General features: G+C 36.7%; 1 protein-coding gene across 1 annotated transcript; it reads right to left on the bottom strand.

Moving 5' to 3' along the window:
- Positions 1-14,686: 14,686 nt before the first annotated feature.
- HTR1F (5-hydroxytryptamine receptor 1F) lies at positions 14,687-16,412 on the bottom strand. The gene has a single exon (XM_022574716.2). The coding sequence runs from the start codon at positions 16,255-16,257 to the stop codon at positions 15,160-15,162; it is 1,098 nt and encodes a 365-aa protein (XP_022430424.1). The 5' UTR covers positions 16,258-16,412; the 3' UTR covers positions 14,687-15,159.
- Between the last annotated feature and the right edge of the window lie 2,405 nt (positions 16,413-18,817).

The following is an 18,817-nucleotide window of genomic DNA, read 5'->3' as shown; positions in this document are numbered from 1 at the left end:
TCTTTCACTCTGTTTCAGTGAATCTTTCACTTTTTTTTTTTTTTTTTTTCCGGTACGCGGGCCTCTCACTGTTGTGGCCTGTCCCGTTGCGGAGCACAGGCTCCGGACGCGCAGGCTCAGCAGCCATGGCTCACGGGCCTAGCCGCTCCGCGGCACGTGGGATCTTCCCGGACCGGAGCACGAACCCATGTCCCCTGCATTGGCAGGTGGACTCTCAACCACTGTGCCACCAGGGAAGCCCCGAATCTTTCACTTAAAAAAAATTTTTTTATTGGAGGAGGGTGGCTTTACAATGTTGTGTCAATGTTGTGTTAGTTTCAGGTGAACAGCAAAGTGAATCAGTTATACATATACATATATCCACTCTTTTTTAGATTCTTTTCCCATATAAGGTCATTAAATCTTTCACTTTCTTTCAAAACCTTCACTTGAATCTTTCCAATCACAAATGCTGGTATGAAAAAAATGTAACTTTATTTTTCTTATATCTGGATGAGATCTCTATCTTAAGACCCCATTCTTCTGAAGGATAAAGCTTAATTATTTCCAATAAATTCTATTGCTCCAGGGATTTCTGAGTATTTCATGCTTTATTCAAATTCAGAATCTGCCCTCCACACCCCTCTTTCTTCCTGTGTTTGGGAAAGTACATTACTTCTCTTGTTCAGTCTGTCTCAATGCTGTGTTGCAATCTTTGAAATGTAACTCATGTTATAAGGTACTCAAGCGCTCTTTCTCCATGCTGGCATCAATATCAAGATGTGACTGCAACTGAGATGTGATCTTCCGTAATGTTTTCTTGTGCCCCTAGGGCCCTTGCAGGACAGATGCTTCTTTCTCTCTCTCCCTCACTTCTACATCTGGGGTCTTTGGGGGGAATTCTCATGCCACCACAGGCCATAGGATGCTCACTGGGCCTGCGTCAGCCTTATTTCTGCCCCCATACCCTATTAACTACGTTTAAGAGATTGCTACTGTACCCTTCTAGAGTAGCTGATTCTGTGGGAACTCTTAGATGCTCGGGGTCCTAGTGGAAAGTAGGTGCAGAAACCCGTCACTTTCAGAGTCCCCTCAATACATTCTGGATTTTCTACTATCTACCCACATACTTTGCGACTTAATCATTGGAGAGACTGAATGAGACAAATATTGTTTTTAATTCCTTCTATGTTATACTTGCATCAAGGTTTCTGAATTTGAAAGCCAATATTTAGCATTTATTCCAGAGAAATTTCCTTGAATGAGGGAGGGTCAACTAATAAAAGAAGATGCAGGGAAAAAAAGTAACAAGCAATGTTTCACATATGGACCCCTAGGTTGAACTACACTGTGATTTAAGAATCAAACCCAAATCAACACTTAACTTCTACCTCAAGCATATTTCTTTTCCTTTTAATGCTGAACTCCTCAAAAGAGGTCTCCATTTCTCAATCATCTAACAAGTAGTAGTTCCCAGTCACATGGCATCTATGCAGCAGAAATAGAAATACTTTGTAAGATTTCCTGAGCTTTCTTGCTTCAAGTTCACGAATATATATCTGTACTGAAATATAGGGGGTTTTGCGTTTTCCGCAATTCCAGTATTATCTGTAAGTTTTAAGTCAGCCTGCAGAGGGCAGCAAATAGTAGTGCAAATCCCTGTGCTTTAAACTTCCGGATTGTAGTAGCGGTTGATGAGGAATAAAGCATAAATGTGAGTTCACATTATCTAAGGTCAGCACTGAAAGTTTTTATTAATGTAAGGGAGATTTTAGTGGCTTTTTTGTTTAAGTAAAAATAAGTGCTGGGCTGCTTGTTAGTGAAAAAGAAGCAGTCAAATCGGTTTTGGTAGGACTTTATTCCTCTGGTACTTCTAGATCTTTCTTCCAGACAACCAGGACCTGCTCACTGCCTCTAGATACTGAGAACACTGGCTCTCCCAGTGGGTTATCACATATGCCAGGCACTCAGAATTATGCCCCCTCCAATAAAAATAATTATCTTGTAATTCTACCTGTGTTTTCTTCTATGGGTAGTGATAATTTATATAGAATAACTACTCTTATATGCGCACTATCCTTAACAGATATATATTTTAAAACCTAAGTATCTAAAATAAAGCTGTTCATAAAAAGAATAAATTTTATTGCAGGATGGTATTTTTAAGTAAGTTTTACTTGCCTAAGAAGACAGGTATGAAGCAAGATTCCCCAATACCTAAGTCAGTGATCAAATAAATAACTACAAAAACCTACAAAAGGGGGGAGGGTAAAACTTACCGGCAGCAACAAAATAAATAAAGGGTCACAACATAATGCCATAAAGAAATGGGGTCAAAGAAAGACATAGAAAATACTGTCACATTGCATTACACCTAACCTTGCCTTCATCTCCCAGAAGAATTATCATGAAAAATGAGTCTAGAGTATTAGGAAAGTTCTCACTAATGTCATCTAATTTAGAAATATGTGGACTGAGGAGTTAAGTAGGTATCCCTGAGAAAAATGAAGGAGAGAGTCACAAAAATACAACCCTAGCTTCAGAGTTCATCAGCGAAAAGAAGGGCCAATTGGCTTAATAGTATCTTTAATGGTACTGTGCAATGTTGGAATGACAGCCAACCCAAGAATCCACTCACGACAGAAGCTCAGAGAAGAACTCAGATGCCAGATCTACAGCAAGGGTAACACTCCTCCACAGCAAGCCTCCACCCCTGCCATCTCCACACGCTCGGCCTACACCTCTGCCATCTCTACATGCTCATAAGCTTGAAAGAAAGACCAGCTGGTTATAGATAAGATGAGAAGTGATTCAAGGAAAATCCATATTATGTTGAATTGTAGCAGTACCTGATGATAAATGTGACCAAGGTAAAACTAAATCACATGGCAATTACGGAACTATGATAGAGCAAAAATGAAGATGGAAGGAAGGGAGGGAGGGAGGGAGGGAGGGAATACAGAGGAAGGAAGAAAACAAGGAAAAAAGGAAGAGAGACTTATAGTTCATAACAGGCAAAAGTCTGGAAGTTAGCATAACTCAAACTACAGAGGCAGAGTCCCCAAGTGTTTTATGCTATACAATAACATAATGTCAAAGTAATAAGTAAGTAATAAAAGAAGAGCTAAAAACCAAGATGATTAGAATTAAAAGGTTAAAAGGAGATTCAGAGATAAGAAAACAATCTGAGCCATAATTGTAGATGTAACAAATAAACTGTAATACCAGAAACACCAAGGGAAAAAATAAATTATAATAAAACGGAATAAAGGCTTGTGATAACTGTAAAGGGTACAGAAGAAAAAGCAAGTTTAAGGCAACTTTACTTCCATTACTGGTAACATGGTTAACTAAGTACCAGGACTGACCCTAATTGCTGAAAACAACTAAAACTGCTGAGCAAAAATATTTTTAAAAGTCTTAAATGCGTGCAAATGCTACCGAAAAAAGTTAATACTACTTAGGCTAAAAATAAGTTAACGGCAGGAACTCCAAGAGGTAAGTAAAGCACTGAGGTTGTTTTTTGCCTTAATGGCATTTGCTGAGCTCAGATGATCTCAAGCATTAATTTTTAAGGTTTCAGGGATGGGAGACAAAGCCCACACCCCACTCAAGTAGGGATTATATTAGGAGACCCCTTTCAAATGAAACTGGACCCCAAAGTGTTATACTCCCAGTTTAAGAATGAACTAGAAATACACACTGACACCAATCTAGAACTGAAAAGAAAGAGAGAAAGAGAGAAGAAAGAAAGAAAGAAAAAGAAAGAAAGAAAGAAAGAAACAAACAAACAAAGAAAGAAAGAAACAAAGAAAGAAAGAAAGAAAGAAAATAGCCCATCTTGAAACATGAACATTGAATCTTGATTCTGATTGGAGGTAGAAAAGGATTTCTCCTGAAAATTCATAACCACAATCTGGCTTCCATTTAATTTGTGTCCTGAACACACATCACATGATATTATGAAACATACACACATACACACACAAAAGCAAACCTCTCAAATCAACAGTTAGTTTAGTTTAAATTAATACAACACTGATAATGACCACAGGTGTCTCACAGTAACAAATGCTAATCCTCCCATGGAGGAATCCACCTTCATCCCAGGCCTCAAAGAATTTCCACAGAGAAAGTTCAAATAAAAATGAGAACTCAACGTAAAAAGAAAAACAAAGTCAATGAACACATAGGGAAACAAGGCACCATGCATGAGAGCTAGCACAAACAACATTAAGCCTCAGGAGTCTTCAGATACAGGAATTGTCAGAGAGAAAAAAGAAAAAATAAAAAAATTTGTTTAAAATATCTTAAAATATAAAAAGGCATGAAAATCATTAGTAAAGAATACACAGATGTGTAAAAACCCAACACTTCTAGAAATGAAAAATTAATAGAAATTTAAAACTCAATGGATGGTTTATACCTAATTGTTTGTAATTGAAGTCCAGAGATACAAGCAGTAGAAAAATATGAAAGAGAAATGAAGGACAGAATAAGATGGTCTAACATATATCGAATTGGAATTCCAGAAGGAGAAGAATGAGAGAGAGAGTGAAAGAGAGACAGAGAGAGAGAGCAGGAAAAGGCAAGGAAGGGTGAGCATGGGGTAGGGGCTATATCTGAAGATACGGATTGAGAACTTTTCACAATTGGTGAAAGAATATAAGCATTAGAAGCAGGAACTCCAATGAACCCCAAGGAGGACAACTTAAATCCAAATTTAAGATCCACCATAGTTAAACTGCAGATCCCTTACAGAAAAAAAAGAAAGGAAGAGGAAAAAAATTCTTTAAAGTTCTATGACAGTTTTTTCAGAAGAGGAAATTCATTCAAATCTCATTCTCTGCCTTATCACTAAGAAATACTTTGTCTTATTCTTTCCACAAATACTTGGAAAAGTATATAGAGAAACCCATGCTATAAATCCTGTTCCTGAATATGAATTTTTTTTTTTTGTCAATTGGAACAGTTCTATTTTAATTGACACCTGTGAGACCTTTTAAGACCAGTGTCAAGACGTAGTATGAGCATCTATATCTTCAAGCAGGCTAACCTGGTATTCCAATTGTGCGGTTATCACAAAGTTAAATTCAGCTGAGTTAAGTTGACAAAGTACAAGACAAAGTTTGCCCTAAAGACTCATCACGGGGATCCACTGCCGTGGCAAAATCGTTACCAGCAAGCTGAGTAGTCTGAAGTAAAGTCGCCCGTCTCTGAACAGTCAAATTAATTCTGCACGAACCCAGCCGCTGACGCGGAGCACAGAGGTCAGCGTACTCACAGAACCCGCGGGCTCCTGTGACTGCGCATGCTCCAAACTCCAAGCTCGCTATCTTCTCGGAATGAAGCCAATCCCCCAAGCGAACGCAAGGGGGCGGGTGTGGCTGCGGGCTCGGCTCTGCAGAGGCGGCTTCAGATTCCACTTAACACCGCAGCAAGCAAGTCGCCGAGACTCTTGAAAGCTCCACTATCTAATTCTAGGGCAGGAGCAAGCGGTGGTGCTTATGGTAGCTAAATGATGGGAGGCATGGGCTTAGCAAACCAGTCCAGTTATGGCGGCCCAGCCAGCCACCCGGCAGCTGAGTGGCGGTATGGAGGCTGCTGCGGTGGCCAGGGCAGCCTGATGAGTGGATACGACCAAGTTTTACAGGAACACATCAGTGATTTTCAATCCAACATTGCATAGGCAGTCAAGGAGCAGTGAACAGCAGCTACTACAGTAGTGGAAGCCGAGCATCTATGGGAGTGAACGGAATGGGAGGGATGTCTATAGCATGTCCAGTGTGAGTGGTGGATGTAATTGATCCTGATCGTTGACTCTTGGTCAACATTTTTAAAAGAAAAACAAAACTTAAGTTTTAACAGTTTTGCAATACAAGCTTGTGATTTATGCTTACTCTAAGTGGAAATCAGCAGTGTTTTAAAGACTTAAGGTTCAGTATTTTTGAACACAAACATTCATTTAGGATGTAACAACTAGGTTGCATAATCTAATCTATTACTGTTAAATAATTTTCAGCTGTTCTCAAGTTAGTTCTATTGTAGGATGTACTTAAGCAGTAGGTGTATTTAGGTTAAAGCAGTTGAATTATGTTAAAAGTTGCTCTTACACCACATTACATTGAACACTGGATGCATGTTGAAAGACATGCTTTTTTGTAAAACTCAATATAGGATCTGTGTGTACAATTAAAAGTGAAACATTTCGCATGTTTGTTAATTCTAGTTTCATTTAATAACCTCGATGGCACATAAGTTTAAGCCTTTTTTTAAGTTAACGGGGAAAATTTGAGACGCAATACCAATACTTTAGGATTTTGGTCTTCGTGTTTGTATGAAATTCAGAGGCCTTGATTTAAATCTTTCATTGTATTGTGATTTTCCTTTTAGGTGTATTGTGCTAAGTGAAACTTGTTGAATAAATCTTCCTTTTAAAAAATAAATAAATCACAGCTGTGTATACTAAATTGATACTATAATCAAAAGAAGCAGAAGGACGGAGAGAGTGGAGGAGAAGGAGAAAGGAAGAATCAAGTAAAACCAAACAAACTCACATCTCTCTGGGAAGTACAATTACCTATTCATGAATATTTGGGAATAGGTGGAGATATTTATTTTTCCCCCTATTGTTTCCTTCTAACATAGTTTTTTTTTTTGAAATAACTGATGAATATATACCTTTCTCTATGGAATATATGCAAACATGTTTTATTTAACTGGCACTATAACCTTTTCTTCTTGTCCTCTTTTTAAGTGCCAACATTTTTTCCACTTCGTCTCTATCAAGGTTTATTTTGAGAGGGAAAAGCTGAAAGAAGCTCTTTCTCAAAATCTAATACATACATACAACGTGATTACACTCAAAACCGTTCTTAAAAGATTGGGACTCAAAAGAGAACACAATGCAGGGATGAAGAGAACTCCCATCCTTCTTTTCCATTTGCACTTGAGTGTTACTTAGTAACAATATATCAGTACTTTTTACTGATTTTTTTTAAATTTAGGAAAATAAAAGGAACTGTCTTCGTTCTAAACAGAACTTTACAAGTGAGAATGTAAATTCTTTGAGTGAACTGAAGGACCAGAAGTGAAGTTATTGTAGGTTATATTGTCGAATAAGGGAAACTCATAGCTCAGTCTTCCACAAACACTTATGGAAAAACACTCGGACACTTAAAATCCATGTCTGCTTCATATTTTTATTATTCTTTTGTAGTTTTTAAATAGAATGCTATAGGATGTTTTGAAACGATAAAGTGAAAGCCAACACTCATTATCTGAAGGATATGATTTATTTCACATTTTACTGTTTCGGGGCTAAGCAACATCAAATTTCAGCATATATTTATTTTTGTTACCCTTTTAACAGCAACAACCTGAGCAGACTTTCATATTTCATAGACTATTAAAATTCATATTTGAACATTTTCTATAGTTTGGGCAATCACTATTAAAATTGTTAAAATAAACGTACGTGGTTTTTCATGTCTTTTTTTTTTTTTTTACTAAAGATAATAACCACTATATATTATTTTTCATCAATGGGAAGATTTTGAGAAAGAAAATGCATTTAAAGTTTTGGCTCAGGTTTAATAGTGCACATATACAATTCTAGTTCATTGATTACTCAGTGGAAAATACAAAACATAAGAAGTCAATGATCCAACTTGAGCCTGCAGTGTTTTGCTTATGACTTTTTTTTTTTTTTTTTTTTTTTTTTGCGGTATGTGGGCCTCTCACTGTTGTAGCCTCTCCCGTTGTGGAGCACAGGCTCAGCGGCCATGGCTCACGGGCCCAGCCGCTCCGCGGCATGTGGGATCTTCCCGGACCGGGGCACGAACCCGTGTCCCCTGCATAGCAAGTGGACACTCAACCACTGCACCACCAGGGAAGCCCCAACATTACTCTTTTTAGTTAGTATAAAAACCAAACACTCATGAAGAAACTAGTGATATGAAAAACAGATAAGGAATTATTGAAGACAATATTGTGTCCTCACAATATTGAAATTGAACACAAATTTAGTTTCAAGGAGGAAGTGGAATTTAATCTGTGCTTTGAAAGATAAGCTGGATCAAGTAGGTGGAGGGGCACGTCAGGTGGAAGGGAAAAAAGTGCTAAAAGAGTAATTGAGACAAGAATGAGAAAGGCACACTGTGAGGACAGTGAAGAGAGGGACGGAAGAGAGGGACGGAACTGGAGAAGACAGCACTTGTTGGGGTAGAGAGGATAGTGGGAAATAAGATTTTATAGAGGGTGGTTATCTTTTGTTATTAATATTAAGGCCCTAATATTAGGGCCAAGCCAGAGAGTCTCGATGCAATGTAATAAGCAATAGGGAGCCATTACTGAATACTTTAAATTTTAATATTTTTATATGAATTAGTAGTGTTTTTTTCATACACTCAGTAGAGCCTAAAATTAAGCCTCCAGTCTTATTTTCAGCAACTTAGAGTTCTCATTTCAAATGAAGGTTTTCCCTTTAGTATTTAAAGGATTAAACTAAAGCCCTGATCCTGAAACATATGGGAAATCACCTCTGAATATATCAACAGGAGAAATCCATGCTGGAATAATTGCGGTTCTGATTTTAATAGGGTGGAAGGATTGTATTGCATCCTTCAAGAAAGCTAACCAAGTTTCAACAATGCCAGGCTTTTCGTAATACAGATGGCAGGATACAGCAAGGGAAGAGACTCGTGAGTGCCCAGCAGGGTGGTATTTCTATAGCTGTAGATGGGGTTTTTGGGAGTTATTGCCCTACTAAGGACAGAGCTTCGAGGGAGAGTAAGAAGCAGGAGGCCATCAATCACTCACTTCTCTCCAGACTCAGAAAAGGCAGTGCACAATCAAGAACACCTGTCTCCCTGTCGTGTGCTCTGACACATTCCAGACCCGCCACAGAGAATAATAACAATGCTAATTTACATTTTGTGGTGCTTTAGTGTTTTTCAAGGGTGTTTGCTTTATCTCACTCTACTTCCTTAGTCTTTCAATTCTAATTTGAGGCATGCAGGATAGATGAAACTTGCTCAGCATCAAGTCAGTGATTAGCAGAATCAGAACTCTCTTTTAGCCTTTTCTGATTTCAAATCTAGAGATTTCTTTACTCCTTTAAATTGTCTCTTCATATGTGATGAAAAGCTTTCATTCTTTGTCCTAGCAAAATTTAAATAATATACTGATTGAGAATAGACTTTAATATTTTTTCTAACTGAGGGCTCTATAATTCACTGAGCAATGTTGATGTGATTTTTACTTCTGTTCAGTTTTGTATTAGATACTTTTCATATAGTAGCAATTCTGACTGGAACTCAACTAGTGAAATGGTGGTGAAATTTCATTTTCAGTTACTATAACTATGTCCTATAAAATTCTTATCTAGCTAGCTGGGAGGTTTCAAGCAATGGTCTCTAGAAAGGCTCCAAGCTCCAGCTTCATTAGAACAGCCAGAAAATCCTGCTAAAGACTCAGATTCTGGAGTTCCATTCAGGACTCACAGACTTAGAGTCTTTGGGATCTGCCTTTGTAACTAGCATCTCAGGTGATTCTTCTGCACACTGATTTTAAAAAGCTCAAATTTAAATGACTCCCTTCCTGCTGAAAACTCCCTCTCCTCCTCCCCTTTCGTTTTCATCTTCAAGTTCAACAGTGTGCTATGCTAAGAAGAGCATTTCTTTTTTCCAGTTCAGTCCTTCTTAACATCTGCAAGATCACACATACACATACACACACACGCTACTAGGGTCACAGATCCACTCAAATCCAAACCAAGCCACCTAACACAAAGAGGAAATTGTCAATGTTTGTGTGTGTATGGGGGGATGTGGGAAACCCCAAGGCAGCAAGACCCAGCAATATAGTGCAATTATAAAATAATCAATGATGCAATATATGAAATAAAATATAATGAGGGCTTCCCTGGTGGCGCAGTGGTTGAGGGTCCGCCTGCCGATGCAGGGGACACGGGTTCGTGCCCCGGTCCGGGAAGATCCCACATGCCGCAGAGCAGCTGGGCCTGTGAGCCGTGGCCGCTGAGCCTGCATGTCTGGAGCCTGTGCTCCACAACAGGAGAGGCCAAAACAGTGAGAGGCCCGCGTACCGCAAAAAATAAATAAATAAATAAATATATAAATAAATAAATAAATAAATATATATATATATATATATATATAATGATACAGTAAGTATAATTTTTAGGAATGCATGTTAATTACATATAATTTAGGAATATTAACAGGATATAGTGAAAAGTTTATTGGAGAGCATGGGAAGAAAGACATAGCAAGCAAGCTTTGCTGTGTATCTACATAAACCAATAAGGTCATCTTACTGTCCTTGCAGAGGTGGAAACTCTCCATGGTAGAAATTAGAGCTGTGACACAAACTTCACTGAAAGGCTAGTTAGACAGGATTTATTGTTGATCAAAATAATATTATACATTTTTTTCCTCAGAATTTTTATCATTTCTGGCCTAATCAGGGAATGCAAATTCTTTGAAAAAGTTTTATCTTTCTCAGGTAGGTTTCAAGTACTATCATGCTTTGTACAGAGAAGATATTCTTTATCAATAACCATACATTTATTATAATGTTGGAAAGTATTTTTCTCAACAAGTGCCTCATTTAAATAATTGGGGGAAGCATATGAATTCACAAGGCCATGAAAAATGATCACAGTGCCATACGAAAGTATTACTTTGCTCATGACAGAAATATTAACTTGTCTTTGGAAATATTTTCTGGCAAAATAAAGGTCTGAATATAATCATTTGAGTTTTTAGGAGAGTATTAGAGACACATTTTCTAAAACAATTTAAAGTGGACACATTTTGAATTGTGCAGGATTATTATTATTATTATTTTTGCAGTACGCGGGCCTCTCACTGCTATGGCCTCTCCCGTTGCGGAGCACAGGCTCCGGACGCGCAGGCTCAGTGGTCATGGCTCACGGGCCCAGCCGCTCCGTGGCATGTGGGATCTTCCCGGCCCGGGGCACGAACCTGTGTCCCCTGCATTGGCAGGCGGACTCTCAACCACTGCGCCACCAGGGAAGCCCTGTGCAGGATTATTTTTGAAGGACTTTAGAAAATATTAAGGAAAAATCCTTCAAGCTTCCTTTCCTGCAATACAGTAAACCTGATTTTCTGACTGCAAGTCAAAAAAAGTCTTGTGTAAATTCATGAGGAAGCTGTTCACTCCTTGAGGCAGAGGAAAGCATGTCAGCAGGAAGCAAATAACCACTCTCACTTTTCATGATATTTGGTGAAGCAAGTCAGCACATGTCCTGTTAACTGGCTTCCAATTTTTCTCTATTTCTTTTTGACACAAAGCTCTTGATAAAGAGGGGCAAGCTTAAGTTTGAGCCTGAGAATATGGGGATTATGCTTTGCTAAGGAATTTTAAAATTTGGAACTGTTAGAAGAATTTGGAGGTGAGTCCCAAAGAAGCTTTTCTTCACTTGGAAGCGGGGAACTTGTGTAACCTGGAGCACAGGGAGTGGGTTGAGGTGGGAGCGGGGGTGAATCAAGTTCACCAGAAGAATGAAAGGAAGTTTGGTTTTGGAGATTCAAATGGAAATTCATCCTACTTAAGGGCTGACCCATCAACTGCCATTACCTGGATAAACTGTTGATGCTATGGATTTGACCCTGGGGGCGTCTATTGTGAAACGAAACAAAACAAACAAAAAATTCGGGTGGAGAATCCATATTCCCATCCCAACCCTATAAAAAAGACCATATTTCATAAACAGAAGTGAATTTTCAAACATGATTTGTACATAGCTATGCCAAATGATAGATGTATTGGACTGAATTTAGTATTCAGTAGTTTGACATCCTATCTCTTCTTTGGTGTTTTGACCTTGTCATTTGCACATCCTTCATTTGAAAATACTTAGAAGAAGCAGAGCAAAAACAAATCCTCCACTTACTTTTCTGGTGCTGGTCTATTTAAAATTATAGCAGGAAGTTAACCTTCATTATCTAATATTTAACCACTTTCTATGATACTTATATATTTTCTTCTACCTTATCAGTTAAATATATGCATTATTAAATTGTTACATTCGTTATGGATGTGAAAATTTATTTTCTTCAGTAGAAATCTTCAGCTTTTAGTAACTTAGAAAAATTTCATTGAGAGAATAAATCTTAGGTATTCAGAGAAGCATATCATGTTATATGCAATCTGTTCTTCATAATTTTTTTTAACAGTCCAAATTACAGATTATTAGCCCCTACATTCCTACCCTTTAAAGCTATTAAAGAGAAATCACTCATATCAGTTCATGAGGAATGGCATGATCTGTATCTTCAGCATATGGGGAAAACCCATAGACAAACTGATAATTACTGTAATGTGTTGTGACCCCCCTTGGATTAAAAAAATGCTTTAAACACAAAGAAATAATAAACTTGATTCTCCAGAGAGCTCTAAAGGAGAATCTGACTTCCCTGTCACTTAGAGTATTATTTTCCTAGATTTGAGCTTCAGTCCAACTCAGAGTAGAGGGTAGTATGTATGTTTGGGTGAGCCTCACCCTGCTTGAGAATTCTTCCTTTGGGTTGATGGGCTGTGTCTCTTAGAGTTCTCCAATATAAATATATACATTCCTGAGGTGAGTGTAAATAAATTAATTTAACAAATTATTTTAACTTTAGCAAGGCCTTTGGGTAAATAAATCACAGAATCAAATTTTGGTGAGAAGGAGAAAGAAATAAGCAGAGAATGATAGGGTCTCAAACAAACTTTGGACTGTCAACACAGCACACGGGCCCTGGGAAATAAAGAGAAGAGGCAGGAGCCTTAGATAAATCTCATCTACTTGTTAGTTTTGCTTGGACCAGACTGCTCAGGAAGTGCCTGTGAGCTCTGATATGTCTTTATGTGCTTAGCGTACCCAAAAGAGAAGTCACCTTTGCACCAATAGGCCCCTTCTCTTGAGTTCCTCATTTCAGTTGAGAACTAGTTATCTTAGTGACTCATGTCTTTCTGTCTGTCTGCCTGCTTATTAACGTATTTGCTATAACCTGCAGATTCTACCTCCACAATACCTCTCATCTATTTCTTCCTTTACATTCCCATTGCCAGAATCAAGTTCAGGACTTTATCACCTCTTGCCCAGATTAATAATTGCTTTCTAACAAGAAGTTATTATGTCCAGTACTCTCTCTGCTCAAATCCACTCAGATTTTTTCTCTAGAATTGCCCTAAACTTGTAATATTTCTGCTAAAAAACATCAGTGACCACTCATTGACAGACAGCAACCAAATTGACTATAGACTTCCTTTGCTGACATTCAGTCAGCCACAATAATGGCCAGTTTCTCTTTTAAGCTCTTCTACTGTCATTCTAAATAGCTGCCAAACTCATTGCTACTTTATGGTCATGTCCCGTCAAATGCTTGCAGGATGCAGTCTGACATCTTTATGTTGCCACCGCCTGAGGTATGCTCTTCCAAATCTCTTGCTCAAATGCTGTTCATTAAATATCCATTTTAGATACATTCTTTACAAAAATTTCCTTATTTTTCTCAACTAGATGTGATCAGTGTTTCCTTTGAATCATCACAAAAATGTAAACAACCTCCATGCTGATCTTTGTTTTTTCTTTTCTATTATAGTGTTCATATTTTTGTTGTTTGTTTCACCTTTTAGATTGTAAACATGTTAAAGGAAGAAACAGTATTTTATTATTTCCCGTATCTTCTATACATCTATACATTGAGAGTACATCTCAATGCCTTATATAAAATTAAAGTTCTGTAAATATTTGTTAGATTGAGAGTAATGTGTCATTGATGCATAAAAAATTGATGTAATGTACTCTTAAGCACCCCACTGGGAAAGAATATTTAGAATACACATGAAGGTACAGCTTAGAATAAAAGGGAATGTATTGTTTTTTCAAATGATTTTGGTTGATGGTAGGATTAAAAGGTGGTATATGACCTTGCTGGTTCAAATGAAATGAAATCTTCTCAGAAGCATGGTTCTTTTATTTTCAAATCCCTATATAAATATGGTAGATAAACTTAGGAAATTGCTTTGGCTCACTGAACTTGTGGCGTGACCAACTGGGAGATATATACATATATAATATATATAATTAGTATAATAGTCATCTTTGCTCATTCATTTCTATCAGTTGGAAAACTAGAGACTTTTTTGAAGTCAGTGAAAAGTCTAAGACTCCCTACCACATTCTCTCTAATAAAAGGGAAATAGCTGCTGAAGTACAAAGTATCACAGACATTTTAGTTAGTAACTAAGCCTATTAACATTAACAGAAATGAAACATAGCTTATATTTTTTTAAAAGTCAGGCATATAATATCTATGGCAAGTAACATAGGGTACTTAGTGCCTTAAATTTGATTCCTAAACATGGCAAAATTAGAACACCACCCCCAGACCCTCCCTGAATTATTTCTACTAGGGTAAGGCTTTGATTTCAAATGTTGATAATATATGATTAAGAAAATATTCTTCTAGGAATTCATATTAAACAAAAAGAATATGGTAAATATGTACAAGTTCAGTATCCAGAATTATTTTGCAGTACCTAGCTCATTTTATGATTACTCCTTACTATCAAAATACAAAGACAGTATCAACCTCTGACTTTTATGTTTCCTCTGGTCACACTAAGTAAGAGTCTTTTTTTTTTTTAGCTCCTTCCCCCTCCTATTTTGCCTAGGGTAAGACGGAGAGGGGACAAGGTAGGAGAAATGTGTGCTTTGTGGTGAATTTTATCTTGTCTATAAAATAATAGAATCATATAATAAAACAATAAGATTATGTAGAAATTATGGATGGAGGTATGTTGTTAATTGAAAATTCTTCTGTAGTTGTTATAAGATATAAACCTGAAAAATCACTGTTAATAATAATATATATATATTTCCAGTTAGTTTTTAGGGACATTGCATAGGCAAAATATTGTTTATAAACAATAAATTATTTTCTAATTTCACATACTCTAGAATAATGGTCAAAAAAAGTCTTTAAATCAATACATTTTATATGTATTTGCTATTAAAATATATATTAATATCATTCTAGTGGCTTTAATTTATGTCCTTCTAAAAGTTTAAATGTTTTATTCTTTATCCTTCATTTAGTAACTTCACCTCGAAAGAACCCCAATCTTTCCATAATAAACTTCTTTAAACTAATATCGACATCGCACAAGTTTTTGGAATGCTTTCTTGAAGTCTTCATTAAAGATTGTATAAATCAGTGGGTTTATAAGGGAATTGAGATATCCAAGCCATGTCAAAAAATTTGACATTTCTTCAGAAATTTTACACTTTTCACAGATATTAACAACCAATTCTTTTACAAAAAAAGGAAGCCAACATATTACAAATGCACCCAAGATTAATCCCAGGGTAGTGGCTGCTTTGCGTTCTCTTGTGCCTGAGATCTTTTGCCTTCTCCAGGATCTCTCATGCTTGAATTCAGACCTGGGGCTTTTCACTGTGCTATGAATTTTATCAAAGTCCGTTGATGGATCAGATAAAGACTTTTCTAGCATGTACGGTGTGGAGACCAGTCTAATGCTTTTCTCACCACTCCCCAAAAGGTGACCATTCAGCTCCTCCTTGGCAATCCTACTTGCTTGTCTCTTGTGGTATAAAGTCTTTGCTGCTTTATATATTTTGTAGTAGAGGATCAAAATCAATGTTAATGGGATGTAGAAAGCTCCAAATGTTGAGTAAATAGTGGAAACAATGTTGTCGTGTTTGATGATGCACTCATCCTCTCGGCTAGTTCCTTGATGCCTCCAGAATAGAGGAGGCATAGAGATAAAAATAGATATAATCCAAACTATGGTAATCATAGTGCCAGCATGCTTGGGAGTCCTTTTCCTGGCATACTCAACAGCATCTGTGATTGCCCGGTACCGATCCAAAGCTATAGCAGAGAGATGCAAGATGGAGCAAGTGCAGCACGTGATGTCAACGCTCAGCCAAATGTCACAGGCCACTTGCCCCATAATCCAGCTCTCTCTCACAATATACACAATGCTGAAAGGCATCACCAGGACAGCTACAAGAAAATCTGTGACTGCAAGGGAGCAAATTAAGTAGTTGGCTGGGTGGTGTAGCTTTCGGGTCACAATAATTGCAGCGATCACAAGTGAGTTAATGGTCGTCGTCATCAGTGCCAGCCCAGAGAGAATGAAGGACACCAGAATTTTGGATGGCATTCTGTCGAACAGTTCTTCCGAGGTCAAGTTTTGATCAGATGAGTTTAAGAAATCCATTTTTTGTTTGATTTAAAAGATTAATATAGCTGAAAAACTGGACACCTGTAATAAAGGAGAGGAAAACAGTTCAGAGAAGGCTTCAAAGATTTCTCTCTTCCTTTCAGAATAATTTTTTTTAAAGTATACATGTATCTTTTTCCAGAATAGTCTATGGATTAAAAACATGGAGTTCAGATAGCAGATTTTCTTTTTCTTTACATTTAAGAAATACAATAAGGACAGTAAAAAACAATAGCTTTAAAAACATTTTCTTAAAATAGGGCTCAAATAAAACAATTTTCATGCATAAAATAACCTATCACTAAAATCTCTACTATTATAAAAGTGTTGAAAACCTATATTAATATTAGCTGTGTTTTTCTCTTTGTCTACAGCAGAAAAAGTTTAAAAGCACATGTCATTAGTATATATTTGTGCATTATATAATGTAATATAAGAAAATATCATTTCAAAGGCAGTATTCAAAATCATAAACAATTTTGTACTTAGAGTTACACTGAGAACATTTTCATTGGGCTTGTGGAGACTAAAGGAACTTTCAATGTATTTTATGTCAGGATATAAAGGTTATAAAAAGAAAAATAAACAAAATTAAAATATTTTTAGTGTATTTCTAGCATTCCATGAGCATTTTATGAAATTAGGAAAATATCAGAGTGTTTAGTAGTCTTTGTGGATATAAGTAGTTAGTTTGGTTTAAAAAGATGAAATAAAACTAGTTGGAACCGAATAACCATACAACACTACCCATAATTATAATGACATATATGACCGAAATAAACGACTGAACGAGGTGAACCTTGCCAGTAAGAAAAGCTCATAACGTCACACACCCTGAAATGGAAATTATTCTTTACAAGGCTCCATCGTAATGACCATGTAACCTTACTTTTGAAAGGGAACCCTCCAAACATGGCTTATAATTTTTACTTCAGTCCATGTTATTACTTAATTGCAAGTCAAATACGAGCAGCTAGAGTGTAATTAAATAAGATTAATCGTTTTTATAAATAGTTTTTATTTTCCAAATCAGCACTTTTCTCTTTCTTTAATAATTCTTTAGTAGCTACCTGCATCTTTGGAAAAGACAGAGAAAAGATGGAAACCTGAAACTTTATTCTTAGCTATAGTTATAACTATTATTGTACCTCTATATTCCTTGAATTATTTTTACTTTAAAGCGGTTATGTTTTACTAATTGGAACTGATAGAACAAAATTTAAAATACTTGATATTTTTATATCAAATGCTTCTTATGAAGTGTGTGTGTATACATATAAGATTATGTATATATATGTTATAAAAACTTGGAGTGCAGCATATTTAATATCCTAGTGTTTGAGTTACCAGTACTAAATTTAATTTTCATTTTCTCATATTCATTGAAGGCAGGTGCTGATGGCTTTCTCCTAAGCAAATTGAGTGACAGAAGAAATCTGAATACATGAGACCCATAAAACAAATAGTCCCATATGTAATTGAAAAGGAGTTGTATATCTAAGTTATTTATATCAACACTTACCCATTCGTAAAGGGCAACTAAGACAACTTCAGATAAAGAATGGAGGCTACAATCTCCTTAGAAATTCTAAACGAGTGGTTTTGGAACTCTGTTTGCCTCAGAGTCACCAGGAGGGCTTGTTAAAACACAGATTATTGGGTCCCAGTCTCTGGAGTTTGAGATTCAGTAAATCTGGGGCAGGGCCTTCAAAGCTGCATTTCTAACAAGATCCCACATGATGCTGATGCTGTTTGTCCAAGGAGTCAGGTTTCTGGCGGGTAATCAATACGGTTCTTCCTCAGCTCTTTGTCTAATCCTTTCACCGCTATAGCCTTTATGAGTTCCTCTCATAAATGTCAGAGAGCAGCTCTGACATTTCTGCTGTACAACTTTGTCAGCATCTCTCTTTCTCACATTCTTATTTCCTGGAGTTTTTCAAATAAATGATCTTCCTCTAGCTTTTCTTCTGATGCCTCCCTGACTATTTTTTTTTAAACTTTTTATTATGAGAATTTTCAAACACAAAGTAGAATAATGCAGTACACATCCATGTGCCCATTACAGAACTTCATCAATTGTCATCATTTTGCTAATCTTGCAGAAACAAGTGTTAATTATAATCAGAGATAAAACAGGATTCAAACTTTGTGGAAAAGAGTAAAATATACTTTTTTACCAGCAGTCAAATGGTGAAAGTGGGCAGAATCATTGCATGGTGCAACATGGAGGGTTAAGGTCCTTAACAGAAGGATGAATCCTGCATGAAAGGGGGTGGGACATATTTTATAGGCCCCTCTTCATACTGTAGGAAGAATCAGGACCACAGCCTATCGTTTTCATTAGATTATGAAGTTAAAGAGAACAGCAAAGTCATTTTGGTGTAGCAGCAAATCAATGGATTATGTTGCTTATAGACAATCTCTTCTAAAATATTCCTCTGAAACTGAGAAGCTGAAGAAGGCTGATGAATCACCAATTTTAAACTGTACTTTTTGCTTTTCATGTATGTTTAAACCTAAAACCTCTCTTTTAATAAGCCTCTACTGAAATAATTCA

The sequence above is a fragment of the Delphinapterus leucas genome, chromosome 4, assembly GCF_059928025.1.
Source record: "Delphinapterus leucas isolate spDelLeu-1000000601 "Yukka" chromosome 4, BTC_Dleu_Yukka2, whole genome shotgun sequence".
Taxonomy (NCBI): domain Eukaryota; kingdom Metazoa; phylum Chordata; class Mammalia; order Artiodactyla; family Monodontidae; genus Delphinapterus; species Delphinapterus leucas.
This window is presented reverse-complemented; position numbering and strand designations above follow the sequence as displayed.